Genomic DNA, 15,430 nt, shown 5'->3' on the forward strand with positions numbered 1-15,430 from the left:
ACATGTTTCTCTCTACATGACCATTTCAATTAAAATGGTGAGGTGCTAACAACCACACTACGCAATTTTCATGGATAGTTAGAGCATGTACAACGCTATAAATCAGGCAATCCTTAGGAACAATTCTTAATGCTTTTTGATTAAAGAAATATTAAAAGAGGAGGATAAAGTTAAGGATAATCCTTAATTAAGGATTAAAATACGGAAATCCTTATTGTGCTGGCACACTTTGATTGGTCAGCTGAAAGTGTACGTGTTCTTCATCTCCACCTTGTCTCTTCCACATTATCTGCTTCACTCTCTCTCTCTTTCTAGAGCAATAATGGCTACGACTGCTTCTTTCTTTACAATAGCGTCGTCATTCTCCGAGCCCAGGATTCAGATCCGTTCCTCGAAGCGCACAAGCCTTTCACTCCAATACTCAATTCCGTATAAAGCCAATTCTCGGAGCAGGAGGAGACTCGTGGTAAGCTCCGTTTCAGCGCCCAAAGTTGAGCTCCGTACTGGACCGGATTATCTCATTTCATCCCTCCTCTCTAAGGTCTGTATCGGTTTGAGTCAAATACATTTTCAATTTTAAATTTTAAATTTTTAAATTTCTAAGATTAAGAAAAAAAAATTCTAAGGATTCCATATTAGATAATACCATTGGACCTATAATTATGTTAAGAGTTCTTAACTATTGAAAAAAAAAAAATTATTATAATATATCTAAGGATTCCAATGGTGGGTAACACCATTGGAGTTGCTCTTACCTCGTAAATTGTAGTGAGACCAGAATTAGATATACGTAAATTGTAGTTGTTGTAAATAACACTACATTGTGTACATAGGACCGGCTCGATCGATTTTATTATATGGTACTGATCAGATCACCAAACTAATTCCGGTTCAATAATAAACTTGGTCTTATGACTGAAGAAATCTCAGTGGAAAACTCAAACTCCGGTTAGACTATTTTTGCGGATATCCGAAAACTCAAATCCAAACCAGCAAAAACGCAAAAAAAAAAAAACATTATATTTCTTTTGAAAATTTATGGAGATAGTTTTTCTTATAGCCAGATATATATAGTTTCTTCTTATTTGTCAAAAAAAAAGTTTCTTCCTAATGAGCTTCTCTGCAACGTCCTCAATTGCCTTGGGCGGTGGATCCCCTGAGGCTTCTGCTGCCAAAATCACCTCAAAGCGTCCAAAATGTGATCTATAATTTTCATCCCCAAATTTTAGTACATTTTTTTTTCATTTTCTGGTTATTTTTCATATTTTGTTATCCGCTGATCTGATAAATGTGCGCTTTGCGGTCATACCTAGTTTTCTGGAATGTTTTTTTTTTTCCATTAAGCACCTTTATTTGTTTTTAATTGATCAATCCTTCTATGTGTTTCTATCGAGAGGAATTTATGTGCACAAATGAATGTCAGAAACTCAGATTCTTTGTTTGAGATGTTGCTAGGCTATTAACTGGAAATTTTAATTGTGTAGAGATATATCATATAGGCAAAAATTCACATTAGTGATAATCTTAATCTTGTACTACATGTTATACACAATGGCTGCTTGTATTTTCTCATTACTTTGGAATGTTTAAAAATCCATCTCATGTGAAATTTTGACTTGTAGTTTAAACCCATTTCTTGTTTGTTAGATTAACTCCCAGAAAATCAAACTTATATCTTCTTATAACGAGAAGCTGCTTAGATTTGTAAACTAGAAACCTAATCTGTTGGCCAACATTTTCTGCGTCAGATTCAAGATTTACACAACAGGAGCTTCCAGCATGCAAACCAATTCTTACTCCAAAATGGGTAAAGCTTCAAAAACTCATACAACGTCTACATTCTTACGAGTAGGGTTTTCAATGTTTACTATTGTAGTTCGTGTTTATCATCTTGTGCAGGTGATTCTGACCTTTCTTGTCTCCGGGGTTGTCTTTATCCCTCTCGGAGCGATTTGCCTGTTTGCGTCTCAGGGTGTATGTTTCTGATTCTGTGTTTTTTTTTCTCACTTTCAAGCTACATTTATTTCTGACTGTGAATGTAACTTTTTTACAAGGTCATCGAAATTGTTGATCAATATGACATAGACTGCATTCCATTATCCTTTAGAGACAACAAAGTGAGGTACATACAGGGCATAGAAGATAAGAGGTGTAACAGAACAATAACGGTAGATATTCATCATCTTTATATCTTGGTATACATATAGTTTTCCTTCATTACCTTTCTTTCACAACGTTCTTTTTTTTAATTATGATAGGTGACAAAAACTATGAAGAATCCTGTCTATGTATATTACCAGCTTGAGAACTATTACCAAAATCATCGACGGTAACATCTCACTCATGTTTGTGACTTTTCATGGAATCTAGGAGTACCATCTTTTGAGCATGTTTCTGGTGCAGGTATGTGAAAAGTCGACAAGATGGACAACTGAGAAGTCCAAAAGATGAAAACGATGTGAAATCATGTGCGCCAGAGGATACTGTAGGTGGTGAACCTATTGTTCCTTGTGGTCTTGTTGCTTGGAGTTTGTTCAATGATACTTATGACTTCACTAGAAACAACCAAAAACTATCTGTGAATAAGAAAGACATCTCATGGAAAAGCGATAGAGATTCAAAGTTTGGTAAAAACGTCTTCCCCAAAAATTTCCAGAAAGGATTTCCCATCGGCGGTAAAAGTCTTGATCCAAAGATTCCCGTCAGTGATCTTTTTCTTGCAGCATGAAGCATTTAATTTGATCAAAGAAACCAATGATACTATATGTACATTGTTAATATGTTTTTTGGCAGTTGAGTGAGCAAGAAGACTTAATAGTGTGGATGAGAACTGCAGCTCTACCAATATTTAGAAAGCTATATGGTAAAATAGACACTGATCTTGAAGCTGGAGATACCATAAACGTGTTGTTGCAGAACAATTACAACACTTACAGTTTCAATGGAAAGAAAAAGCTTGTGCTATCTACCACTAGCTGGCTTGGTGGAAGAAATGATTTCCTTGGGATTGCTTATTTAACTGTTGGTAGCATATGCTTGTCCTTGGCTGTTTTCTTCTCCGTCCTGTATCTAGCAAAGCCAAGGTATAAATCTATAACATTCTCTCCAATACAATGCATAGAGAATCTTTAAGAGTCTACATCACCAAAACTAGATATGTTGTAAGTGAATGTAATGTTATGGATTCTTAATATTTGTGTTTCAGGCAACTGGGAGATCCATCTTACTTGTCATGGAACAGGAGTGCTGGAGGTGGACGATGATAGATCTGTTTACTATGTTATGTTTTTCTTTTTTTTGTTGTAACCTTACTATCTTATGTTACCAGTCACACCCTTAGTATTCACTAAGCATAAATTCACAGACTTTGATTCATTAAGAAACTGTTGAGACAAGAAAAAGACTAAAGCAGTACCACTAAGACAAATTGTCTTAGACAATCATAATCAGTTTTGTAATAATATAAAGTATAAAAATCAACAACCACAATGCGTATCCCAGAACGTTCAACGATAACGAAACTACACTCGTTTTCACTCGCATATATATAGAAACAATAGACCTGAAAAGAAACAACATTCATTCGATTTCCATACAGACAAAACGACATGATGAGAACATAAACTGAAGGACTAACACTAGAAGATAACTTATCATTCACGTCATGAATCTTTTATGATCTGTGTTTTTCTACAAAGCTCAAAGTCTAATTACACTTGTGTTCAGGACGATGAGTGAACTCAAAGTCTATGTGAACAAAAGCTCGTTCCACTTCAGCAAGTTGCTCGAGCTTCTCCTGAAGTGTCTCCCCTATGTTGTGAGCCTCTTGTAGTCTCATATCCTCTGGCAAAACAATGTCCACCTCCACAAAGTAGTGTGACCCAAACGTATAGGCCCTGACAGTGTCAATATGCTTGATTTGTTCGTGATGGTTCCATACCAAGAATGTCAGTTTCGTCAAGAACTCTGGCGGCGCAGAGCGTCCTATCAGTGAATGGACGTTCTCTAGTACGGTTCTTGCCCATGTTCCTATGGTGTACAAAGCGATCTGCGACCATAAAAGAAAGAAGCATTATTGGAAGGAGAAATACCTTCAAATAGCAGCAATAAATCAAGTTTTTGTTCCAAAAATAACAAAAAAGAAAATAAATATTTATATATATGAATTTAAGACTTCGTGATTAGAGTTTATAGTTTAGTATTTAAAGGATGAGATCAAGGTTAGAGTCTAGAATGTGAGGTTATTTTGTGTTTTCATTAATTAACAAATGCTATTTTGGAAAAAAAATTGAATGCTATTTTGCTACAAAAACAAAAAAAATGCTATTTATCAGATGTGCCATAGTGTAACTAAACATTACTTGATTATTGCAAAGTTAACAGAGTTTTTTAATGAGTAAAATTGAAAAGATTTGAGAGAAAACTTACAAGTATAGCACCAGAGGGATCAATCCACCAGTAGAATTTGACAGCCAAGACGGCTGTTGCTAAGCCAATTGAATTAGTCACAACGTCAAAGAAGTGATCCTGAGCATAGGCCCTAACTATTTCATTCTGAAATCCCCTGCAGTAAAGCATGAGTAAGAACTTAATGATGGTGACAGAGACCATGATCCCGATCATCCATTTCTCCTCTGTGCTATTCATATGAATACCATTCTGTAACAAAATAAATAATTGGTTAGAAACATCAAATAACCGATGGAAGAAGTTACCGGAAGAAAACATTTTGATGTACCTTGGAGGCTAGTTGCCTTCCTGATTCTAGCAAAACTTGCAGTCCAAGAGTTGCCATCACGGAAGCAAACACAATGATGCCCTGTTATATATATCAAACGTTATAAGTAGGTTTAATTTCTTGTGAGACAATTAAAACTGGTCCTTGGTGAATCAGTACGTGAAGCAGAAACATTACAAAGAGTTAATAGAGAGAAGATCATATACCACAGGCTGCATGCGTCGTTTGCCTATAGGATAATGAAAGTGGTTTGGTTTGCTCATGGCATTAGCTGTAAACCACAGAATAAAACCAGACAAAAGATCCAAGAGAGAGTCCAAAGTTGAAGCAATCACAGCCATGGATCTACTCTCCATAGAGGCATAAACCTTTGCCACAAAGAGCACTAAATTTGTAGCGTTTGAGATGTGAACAGCCAGTCTCTCACTCTTTGCAAGCTTCTTCATTTCTTCCTGTTTACATAAAAAAATTGACGATCCATTAAGCTGCTTAATAGCTAGGACTGAGGAGCAATACCCTAAGAGATGCATAGCCGGACCTCAGTTGGAGCTCCAGATGTAAAACCGGTTTCGTGGATAGTCTCCATCTCATTGAAACCCTCGAGGAGCCTCTCTTGCTTTTTGTAGTATTCATACACTTTACGTTCCTTTCCTGCATTGACAGTTTGACACAAGATATGATGCTTAAATTAAACTTAAAACACTTTTCCATGATATGATGCTTAAAATTAAACACTTCTCCAAATTATTAAAGATTCAATACATATATTATTATTTTTTTTATCAATTTGGGGGCGAATCATCCATATATGTTAGTTATTGAAATTTTAGGAGCCCGAAACGACTTTTTCATCTTGTTATACTCTGGGTGTCGACGTTAATGGGTTTTAATTTCCGTATGATTAGTTCTACAACGCGTTGCATAAACCTCTGTAGAGAATCTGATTCAGCATCCACATAATTTTAAAACAAAGAATCTGATCTGGCATATACAGACTCCCAAAAAGCTTGAGATTCTATTAAAAAGCTTCATAACTTTGAATCAACAAAAGAAGAAAGTTTACTATTCCCTTGAATCGATCAACAGAAATGGTTTTAGTAATCAGAATACAATTATAGTTTTATATTCTGAATTTATTTTGGGAACGGTTAATATCTCACAGAAGAGTGTGACAGTTTATATAATAATCCAACAAGTACACATTTGCTTAATTACTTTTGTGTTTCGTGCACGTGATTACGTTCAGACAACAACTCATGTAACAATCTTCGATGATCCACACGAAACACGTTGAGCGAGAACCAAAAAGAAAACTGAAACACGAAGAACATATATAACTCACTGGGAGTACGGAAGTAACGAGAGAAGCGTGTACGACCGTCGTGACGGCCAGTGGACGAAAGTGAAGAAGGAAGTCGAAATGTCTCGAGGCTGAGACGCCACGATGATGAAAGCGGCGGCGGCGCATCGTCGTCGCTAGGTAAAAGCTCGACACTGTATTCATCTGCCTTACGGGTTATATGCTCCGTCGCCATTCTCCGATCAGTTTCTCTCTGCGTTCGAATTTTAAAAACCAAAAAGGGAACGGTGGTTCTTGGGAAGTTGTGAGAGACAGAGAGAAACAAAGATTTGTTGTTTTGAATATATGAAGAGGGAATATAGGAAGTTCAGTATACAATTCGCACACAACTCTCTCTCTCTCTATATTATGACGAGAAAAAGTTAAATAAACAAACAAAATGTCAATTACACATTTATTTTGGTGTGTAATATATAAAAATAGAATAAAATAATTTTTTCTTCTTAATATATGCACACATTTGATCAAGAAATACACGTTAGTATTTACAAACCTACTCTATTTAGAGAATTTGAGTTGAATTGGTGAAAGGTTATAGCCATAGTGAGGAATTTGGTATAATATATTTAGCAGTATGATATTTTATTTACTTTTAAAGTTTGTTAAGAACCGCATAGTGATATCTAGGGGTTGGTGTTCCAGTTTGGTCTGGATCTATTTGGATTTAGAAAGCTATATTTCAATTCCATTCAGGCTATTTATAAAAAAAGTTATTGAGAAATGTTTTTGTTCCAAATTATATGTCGTTTTCGGTTTTCTATGTAAAATTTATTAAAAATTAATGCTGTATGACCAATGATAATATATCTTCTATTTTTTTATTGGTTGAATTGTGGTTAAGTAAATAATTAATGATGTTTTTGTCTAGAAAATATAAGAAATTAATAGTTTTCTTAATTTACGTGCATAGCTCTAAAACGACTTATATTAAAAAACGGAAGGAGTACTATTTTAAATTTTTTAAAAATTAAAAATTCAAGATACTAGCTGGACGAGACGTCGTAGGGGATTTAAGATACACGAAATACATTTTGTCTTCTGTATTGGAAATGTGCACGTAATGTGAAATTAATCGTTACAAAAAAATATGAGACTTATATGTCGTTGAGTTGACGAAGCCAGGTGGTCACTGGTGGTGCAAAAGGCATGGTCCAAAGAAACCACGCCAAAACTTATATTACAATTTTAGCTTACAAAAAAAAAAACTTACATTACAATTTTTGTCAAAAAAAAAAAGAAACTTACATTACAGTTTCTTCATTTAAAAGAAGAAAAGGAAAATCAAAAGTTTTTTTTATTTGAGAACAACATGTAAAATAAAGTTTTTTTGTGGATTATGATAAAGACTGAATGATTAATTAATTTGAGATCAAAGTGGTTTCCCACGATCGCAAAAGCTTTTGTCTTGTATGCCTTTTGTTAACTCAAACTTTTCTACTTTATGCCACCATTTTCTCCGAGTGGTTTTCTTTATGTAACATCGTGTTATTAACAAAAAATCCCATATATCTCTAAAGTTTCTCCCTGCATATATCAATTTGTGTCTGCCATTTTTTCCTGAAAGTGGATGCGATGTCACTTCATCACTTATTTATTCGGTTCACAGTTAATCAATAAATTCGCTTGCTTAGTTATCGTATAAAACAATACTATGATAATTATCGTCATAATCTAAGAGCCACATTTTTGTGTACTTACGAATGTTCCACTTTCACTTACGTAACGTTCATAATTCGAACCTTAACAACCACAAAAAGAAGAACAAGCTAGGTACCTTAACGTTCATTGTCCAAGCTTATATCAAAGGTCCCGAACACGTCGATCTTGAGGCATCATCATGTCCACTTTGGCTCAAGTTCGAGCAAGTTCTGAGTTATTATAAAGAGTCCAAGAGGCATCAATGTTGATAACCGCAACAATTTTGTACTTTTTTTGTATTTCTTTCTGATAGAAACAAAAAAAAATCTGATATTGATGGTTTTTTGTTTCAATGATCCAGGAAGCTTGCATTATTCTATGAGACCATCGTCTATACATACATACACATATGGTGCAGATTAAATGATTTAGCTTGGACTCATGTGCTTGTAACTCAAGATTCTTTTCTGCTGTTTGTTTTCTCTTTTATTAATTCTTAGTGCTTAATTGTCATGTACGTGAATTGAGTAACAGGCACAGCGCCATAAAAATCAAACTAATTAATGACTTGTTCTTTCAAAGGGGTAGTAAACAATCTTGAAACTGGTTTGATAATTTATCGAACATCTAAGCTAAAAAGAAAACTTCATGTGAATGTGGAGTCAGCTAAATTAACAGTTTACTAACTTTGATAACAATTTTTTCTTTATAACTGTGGAAATCCTAGCTAGGCCTAAATACTAAGACGTTAAGTATGCGACTAGATAGCTAATGCTACTCTAACCTGCCAGAAACCTGCCGGAGCTCCTTTACCGATAGGCCAAAACAGGCCAAGACGATTTAGTTAACTTTTGATAATTGTTATAGTTAATTGTTAATAACTATGTAGATTTTTATACAATATTGATTTTTTTAAAGAATTTATTTTAATTTATTTGCAATTTGTAATGAAATAGACATAGATGGTTCTTGAAGTCACATACCAAATAAATCATTTTTCCCAACAAATACAACAAGCAATGGCTAAACTGAACTCGATCTTAATTCTTAACTGCTATATACCAATTTTAAATTCCGGTTTAATATCCAGGTTCATCTAAACCGGATCTGAACACCCCTAGTTTACGCGTCTATAAATACATCCAAAAACAATCTAAACGGCGGCTAAACGTATCTCTCCGTCTCTTGTTCATCTCCGGCGCTAAACTCTCCTCAAAGCTCTCAACTTTCTCTTCCAATCCAACGAAAATGGAAGAACCCACGTCGTCTTCAGAAGAATGCGGAATCACAATCATCGCCAAACCCCGCAAAAAAACCCTAAACCCCCAAACCCAACTCCCAAAACTCGACCCCACTCCCCAATTCGAGAAATTCACAAGCACCGACTCCACCACATCCGCCGCAAACTTCGAATCCCTCGGACTATCCGAGTGGGCCTCCGAGACCTGCAAGGAGCTCGGCATGCGCAAACCCACTCCGGTCCAGACCCACTGCATCCCCAAGATCCTATCCGGACGAGACGTCTTGGGTCTCGCGCAAACCGGTAGCGGCAAAACGGCGGCGTTTGCGTTGCCGATACTCAACCGCCTCGCCGAGGATCCTTACGGAGTGTTTGCGCTCGTGGTGACGCCTACACGAGAGCTGGCGTTTCAGCTCGCTGAGCAGTTTAAGGCCTTGGGGTCGTGTTTGAATCTGCGGTGCTGTGTGATTGTGGGAGGGATGGATATGCTGACGCAGACGAGGAGCTTGATCTCGCGGCCTCATGTTGTGATTACGACGCCTGGGAGGATTAAGGTTTTGCTTGAGAATAATCCTGATGTTCCTCCTGTCTTCTCTAGAACCAAGGTAATACTAAAAAGTTTCCACCTTTGTTACTCCATTTAGGTGTTTTTATAGAGGCTTATTGCCCATTTTATATTGGATTATTGATTAGGCCTAGAGACCAATTTCTTGAAAAATGGTTTAGTTATCCTTCTTTCTTATTTCAATTAGGTGTTTTATAGAGGATTATTGCGGATGTTATAGGTGATTATTGATTAGGCGGATGTCTAGACCCGAATTTTTGAACTCTAGACCAGTTTTTTGAGAAATGGTTTAAGAGAAATTTGACTGTGATTAGATGTTTTATAGAGGATTTTTGATTAGCAGACGTATAGACTGAACTTATAGGAGATTATTGATTAGGCGGATGTATAGACCGAACTTTTTTGAACCTTAGACCAATTTCTTGAAAAATGGTTTTAAAAAAATTGGACTGTAATTAGGTGTTTAATAGGGGATTATTGATTAAGCAGACGTATAGACTAAACTTATAGGAGATTATTGATTAGGCGGATGTATAGACCAGTTTTTTGCACACTAGACCAATTTCTTGAAAAATGGTTTAAGAAAAATCGGACTGTAATTAGTTGTTTTATAGAGGATTATTAATTAGGCAGACGTCTAGACTGAATTTATAGGAGATTATTGATTAGGCGGGTGTCATTTTTTGAACTCTATTTCGATTCTTGAAATTATTGTTGAAGAAAAATCACTGGTTGCAACCTTTTGATTAGTCTTATTGTTTTTTTTTTCTTGTGGTTTTGTTTGATTTAGTTCTTGGTGCTGGATGAGGCGGATAGAGTTCTTGATGTTGGTTTCCAAGACGAATTGCGCACCATCTTTAACTGTCTCCCCAAAACTAGACAGACGTTGCTGTTCTCCGCTACGATGACGAGTAACTTGCAGACTTTGCTTGAGCATTCTTCAAACAAAGCTTATTTCTATGAAGCCTACGAAGGGTTAAAGACGGTTGATACGCTGAAGCAGCAGTACATTTTCATAGACAAAGATGCGAAAGAGCTGTACCTTGTGCACATCTTGTCCCAAATGGAAGATAAGGAGATTCGATCAGCCATGATTTTTGTCTCCACTTGCAGGTTTTATTTCCATAGCTTTTTACGAGTTCATTCTATTGAGCTGGTGATTTCGTTTGAAGGTTCTGATTAGACTTGGTTTGTGTGTGTTTAGGACATGTCAAAGGTTGAGTCTTATGCTTGAAGAGCTGGAAGTGGAGAATGCAGCTTTGCATTCACTGAATTCTCAGTCTTTGCGACTCTCTGCACTCAGCAAATTCAAGTCCGGGAAAGTGCCGATATTGCTTGCTACTGATGTAGCCAGCCGTGGATTGGACATTCCTACTGTTGACCTTGTAATCAATTATGACATTCCCAGGTAACTTCTGGTGAAGGTTTTTTGTCTATTCTTTGTGCATTGTAGCTTACTGATATTCTAACTCCATGGCTCGCATTAGATATCCGAGGGATTATGTTCATCGTGTTGGACGTACAGCTAGAGCTGGTAGAGGAGGACTGGCTGTAAGCATTATCACTGAGGTATAGCTGGAGATTATATGGAATTACACGAGCATCGTCTCTTAAGTTTTCTAGTTCATTACCCTAATCTTTAAATTTTCTTTTACAGACCGATGTGAACCTTATCCATGAAATAGAAGCGGAAGTTGGAAAACAGATGGAACTGTACAACTACAGAGAAATCACTGACAGTTTAGAAGTCACAAAGGTAACATTCACTATGTGATCCATTAAAAGTTCTCGTCTTATGTATATAGCTTAGTTTTATACCATACCAGTTAAACCAGCCCAGCTGCTTCACCAGGGTGTCTAGTATTAGGTTTTAGTTTGTCTTTTGTATATAAGGCAATTTAACTTCAAATAAAGATACCCAAGTTTATAAATCTGTTTCTGCAGGTATCAAAAGCTAAAAGGGTGGCAATGATGAAGATGCTAGACGACGGATTTGAAGACAAGGTCAAAGACCGGAGGAAACTGAAGCGTAAGACACTCGCGGATAAAGGGATGCTGAAGAAACGGAGCAAAACGAGAAAATCCGCAGAAGAAAAGTGATGACTAAAATCATCTTAAAATTTTGTTCTCACAAGTGCATTTTGATCAGCAAAACTCTGAGAATCATTGTCTATTAATGTTCTTACTTTTAGTCTTTGAATCGAATCTTCTGGTGAGAAACATTCTAATGTATCAGTCACAAAAGTTCTTTTCCACTAGTAAGAACAATACTATGAGATTAAACTACTTCGACTGTTGATAGTATTGTGGCAAGGCCAAAAGACATTGTCATATCTGCCCAGCTAAGTGACCATCGTTGTCCGAATCTGGAGATTTTTCTTGCCAATAACCGCCAGGAGGACTAAGACCGGCCTGGTATGTGGCTGTTACTATCAATACAGCCACCACTAGTATCGCATTACGAAAATCGCTTGATTCTTGAGACCCGTGTCTGGTCTTGCTCAAATTGTTCACCCCTAAGAGCTTGTTTTTCCTCTCAATGGTCGATGTTTTTCTGCTTAAATATCCCGCAAGAGTCATCGAGAGAGGGAAAAGTCGTATTTCTAGAGCACTGGGGAGAAGCCTAGTTGCTCTGGTGAAAATAGGAGACGTGGGAGTTGGGAGTAGGTCCATTGCGGTCTTACAGTTGGAGTTCTTGGCTTCTGCGTTAACCGTCCTACGTAGCAACTTCATTATCGAGCGTATATCCTATTAGAACCTCACATTGATTACAAAATCAGACAATCATATAGTTTTGCATGAAATGAGATCAAGATCAGATCATAACCATTTTCATAGAGTAACAGAACATATCTATCGACCAACAAGTGCATTTTTGTAAGCAGGTTCTATCATTTTTGTATTAAGAAAAGGACACACTAAATGATCAGGGAGATATCTACCTCAGTTTGATTCATGGATGCAGCGATATGAAAGACTGTGTTACCATCTTCATCTTTCCAGTCCAAGATTTCTTCCCTGTTCACTCTCCGAAGCCATCCTAAAAGAACCTTAAATGCCATAAACTGGCCGCTCCTCGAGGCAATGTGCACAGCTGTCTCGCACTTAATCGTCAGGTCTTATACAGAAGATGGGCAAGCAAACAAGAACTCACTCAACAACTCTTGTTTACCTAACTCAGCCACTCAAGTTAAGGACCTTTGTTGTCCTAAATTTTCAGGCCACTCATTTACATATTATATCTACTATCTAATAATACCACTGGCATATCTTACTCTTTGGAAGAGCTACATCTCTTTTAGGATAAGATGTATTAGGGGACTTTCAATAAGAGCGATCGCATTTTAGCATAGTGTAAAATGTATATTAATTTATTTTCCACTACAGCGTCCTGAGTCTTTGAAACTATCGATCGAGAATCGCCAAGAGAATGTCTTACTACTAAAAATTATGGAAAATATATAGGGAAGAAGCAAGATAGAGAGACTGTTTCTAAGGTTTTCAGAAGAAAAAAAAGAGACTGTTATACAAAAAAAGAGACATGTCTTGATTCTGGTTTGAATTGAATCGTCTAAGAAGAAGATGGGTCATCTGTTTAATGAGTTGTTGTTTGTTGTATTTTATGTTTGTGTTTCTTGTTCTGCTTATGGCATGGAGTCATTGTATTTCAAAAGTTAATGAATTTTAAGTTTGAATTTTCAGAAATTAAGTTTCATGGCTTTGTGCTCTATTTTTGTGTTAAGGAATCTACTTTGAACACTGCAGATGGCTGAATGGGACGAGCTGGCTAGTTGCATTGAGAACAATGATCCTCTGTTTGTAAGTTTTTTTGTTAAAATATTATTTATTAGACATTTTTTGTATAAAATTTGTTAAACTTTTCAACTATATTTATAAATTTGTTATATATAAAATACATTAGTAAATTTCTATTTCAGATGATAATTAAAACTCTAATTAAAATTAGCAACAAAACATATTTTCTTTTGGTTTCAATTTATTCTTTTGTATCCTTATGCATGATTTTTATTTTATCATAATTTTTCTTTCTGTCCACTTTTCTTTTAAGTCGTAATACATAAATTAGTTTTAGTGTTTCAGTTTTTTCAACTAATCTTTTACGTTGTAAGAAGGTATGTTTGTTAGTTCATAGTTTTTCAGTTGTGATAAAAGCTTGATAGCTTAACTTTGTTATGACAATATTTTTAGATTGTGTTTACGGATTTTGATGATAGTCATATAATAGATATATAATAGATGGTTGAAAAATTGATTATAGAAGTCTAATGGATAATTTAGCATAAAAATGCAAAATATATATATATATATATATATATATATATTTCAGCAATAAGTATTTTTATCACAGTTTATTTTTCTAAACAAACTATAGACTTCAATTCTATTTAATGAAAATTTTAGGAGTTTTATACTGTTTATAATCTTGATAAAATGTGTAAAAGGACATAGTTTCAAATTTTGATTAGGGCAGTGAAAAAGATTAGTCCGGCACTGTGAGGAAGTCGGGAATCAACGTGATTAAGGGTATGTTTAACACATCAGAATATGCTCAACAAGTAGGGTAAAACAAAAGCACTTTCCTATCTATGTAATAATAATTAAAACCATTTTGTAAACCTTTGATATGTGATGGCGTCTTTCATTAAGGGTTTTTTGTCTGTACAATATATTGCTTGACTGAATCATTGAATATTTATTTTGGAAAATTTCAGGTCTTGAAAGAATGGAGAAGGTCATGAAATTCTTGTGGTCAGGCCACAAAGTCACGGGTGTTGCAGTGTTGTAAACTTTGTATTTTATGAATTTTGTATTCTTGTGGTCAGACGAATCATGTAAAGCTTTGTGTGGTCAGGCCATGAATCAGGTAAAGTTTCTTGTTGTATCACGGACTAGCAAAAGTTAGACAATATAAGTTTTATAAATAATACATTTTCTCCATTCTTTGTTTTTCATTCTCTAAACAAACATCTCTAAATAATATCTCTTCTCCATTCTCTTTTTTTTTCCATTCTCCTTCTCATGTTCATTCATTTTATTCACTTCTTTCATCTAAATCTAAAACAATTTCCACACATATATGGCATCTTCCTCCCACAACTCTCTTGAGGGACCAATTGATGAAATTTTCGATCAATATTTTGATCAATATTTCGATCAGTATTTTGATCAATATTTCGATCAATATTTTGATAAACATTTTGATCAAACGTTCGAAAATCTGGTAATTGATTACTGTGATCAAGAGGATGAAAGGAAAACAAAGAAAGAACTAGTTTTATCAGTATTCATTAAGAGACCCATTAGAGTCTCTATGGTTAATCATGCTTTTAGGTTTTAGTTTATCTTGATATGAAAAGAAAGATAGATCATTTATTAGCCACGAGATATTTATATATATATATATATATATCCAGACATTTAACTTCAATCAAAGGCCTGAGGCTTACTCAAGTCTCTAAATCTATATATGCAGGTATCAAAAGTTGAAAGGAGGGCAATGAAGAAGATGTTAGACGATGGATTCGAAGACAAGGCCAAAGACCAGAGGAAACTGAAGTGTAAGAAACTTGCGGATAAAGGGATGCTTAAGAAACGGAGCAAATCGAGAAAATCCGCTGAAGAAAACTGATGACTAAAATCATTTTCAAATTTAGTTCTCTTTTGCAGTTTGATCAGTAAATCTCTGAAAATCGATGTTTATTAATGTTCTTACTTTTTAGTCTTTGAATTTGATTGTTTGCATCCTCAAATCTTTTGGTAAGAAACAATGTATTAGTCGCCACAAGTTCTTTTTTCACATTAGTAAGAGCAATACCATGAGGTGAAGTGCATTTCTTATGCATCAGTCACAAGTTCTTTTCCACATTA

At 35.4% G+C, this 15,430-nt stretch overlaps 4 protein-coding genes and 1 long non-coding RNA gene across 5 annotated transcripts; 3 read left to right on the plus strand and 2 right to left on the minus strand.

The window, feature by feature from the left end:
- The first annotated feature begins 1,056 nt into the window (after window positions 1-1,056).
- Window positions 1,057-3,375, plus strand: LOC106416225 (putative ALA-interacting subunit 4). Its single transcript, XM_048741686.1, has 8 exons — window positions 1,057-1,198; window positions 1,749-1,807; window positions 1,900-1,974; window positions 2,055-2,168; window positions 2,259-2,329; window positions 2,404-2,701; window positions 2,794-3,083; window positions 3,206-3,375. Exons 1-8 carry the CDS (start codon window positions 1,111-1,113, stop codon window positions 3,261-3,263), a joined length of 1,053 nt encoding a protein of 350 aa, XP_048597643.1. The 5' UTR covers window positions 1,057-1,110; the 3' UTR covers window positions 3,264-3,375.
- Window positions 3,376-3,563: 188 nt separating this feature from the next.
- Window positions 3,564-6,440, minus strand: LOC106416223 (metal tolerance protein 10-like). Its single transcript, XM_013857077.3, has 6 exons — window positions 6,081-6,440; window positions 5,277-5,389; window positions 4,945-5,190; window positions 4,739-4,819; window positions 4,429-4,659; window positions 3,564-4,048 (listed from the first exon to the last, which is right to left on the minus strand). Exons 1-6 carry the CDS (start codon window positions 6,271-6,273, stop codon window positions 3,707-3,709), a joined length of 1,206 nt encoding a protein of 401 aa, XP_013712531.2. The 5' UTR covers window positions 6,274-6,440; the 3' UTR covers window positions 3,564-3,706.
- Window positions 6,441-8,888: 2,448 nt separating this feature from the next.
- Window positions 8,889-11,827, plus strand: LOC106411773 (DEAD-box ATP-dependent RNA helicase 36). Its single transcript, XM_013852593.3, has 6 exons — window positions 8,889-9,581; window positions 10,332-10,654; window positions 10,746-10,949; window positions 11,029-11,110; window positions 11,199-11,297; window positions 11,486-11,827. The coding sequence occupies exons 1-6, from the start codon at window positions 8,985-8,987 to the stop codon at window positions 11,639-11,641; spliced, it is 1,461 nt and encodes a 486-aa protein (XP_013708047.2). The 5' UTR covers window positions 8,889-8,984; the 3' UTR covers window positions 11,642-11,827.
- Window positions 11,624-13,178, minus strand: LOC106442536 (ankyrin repeat-containing protein BDA1-like). Its single transcript, XM_048741689.1, has 2 exons — window positions 12,484-13,178; window positions 11,624-12,289 (listed from the first exon to the last, which is right to left on the minus strand). Exons 1-2 carry the CDS (start codon window positions 12,601-12,603, stop codon window positions 11,870-11,872), a joined length of 540 nt encoding a protein of 179 aa, XP_048597646.1. The 5' UTR covers window positions 12,604-13,178; the 3' UTR covers window positions 11,624-11,869.
- On the plus strand, window positions 12,832-15,425 carry LOC106414816. Its single transcript, XR_001282940.3, has 3 exons — window positions 12,832-13,360; window positions 14,275-14,783; window positions 15,036-15,425. It is a non-coding gene; the product is annotated as an uncharacterized LOC106414816 (long non-coding RNA).
- The last annotated feature ends 5 nt before the right edge of the window (window positions 15,426-15,430 follow it).

This window comes from Brassica napus, chromosome A9 (genome assembly GCF_020379485.1).
Source record: "Brassica napus cultivar Da-Ae chromosome A9, Da-Ae, whole genome shotgun sequence".
Taxonomy (NCBI): domain Eukaryota; kingdom Viridiplantae; phylum Streptophyta; class Magnoliopsida; order Brassicales; family Brassicaceae; genus Brassica; species Brassica napus.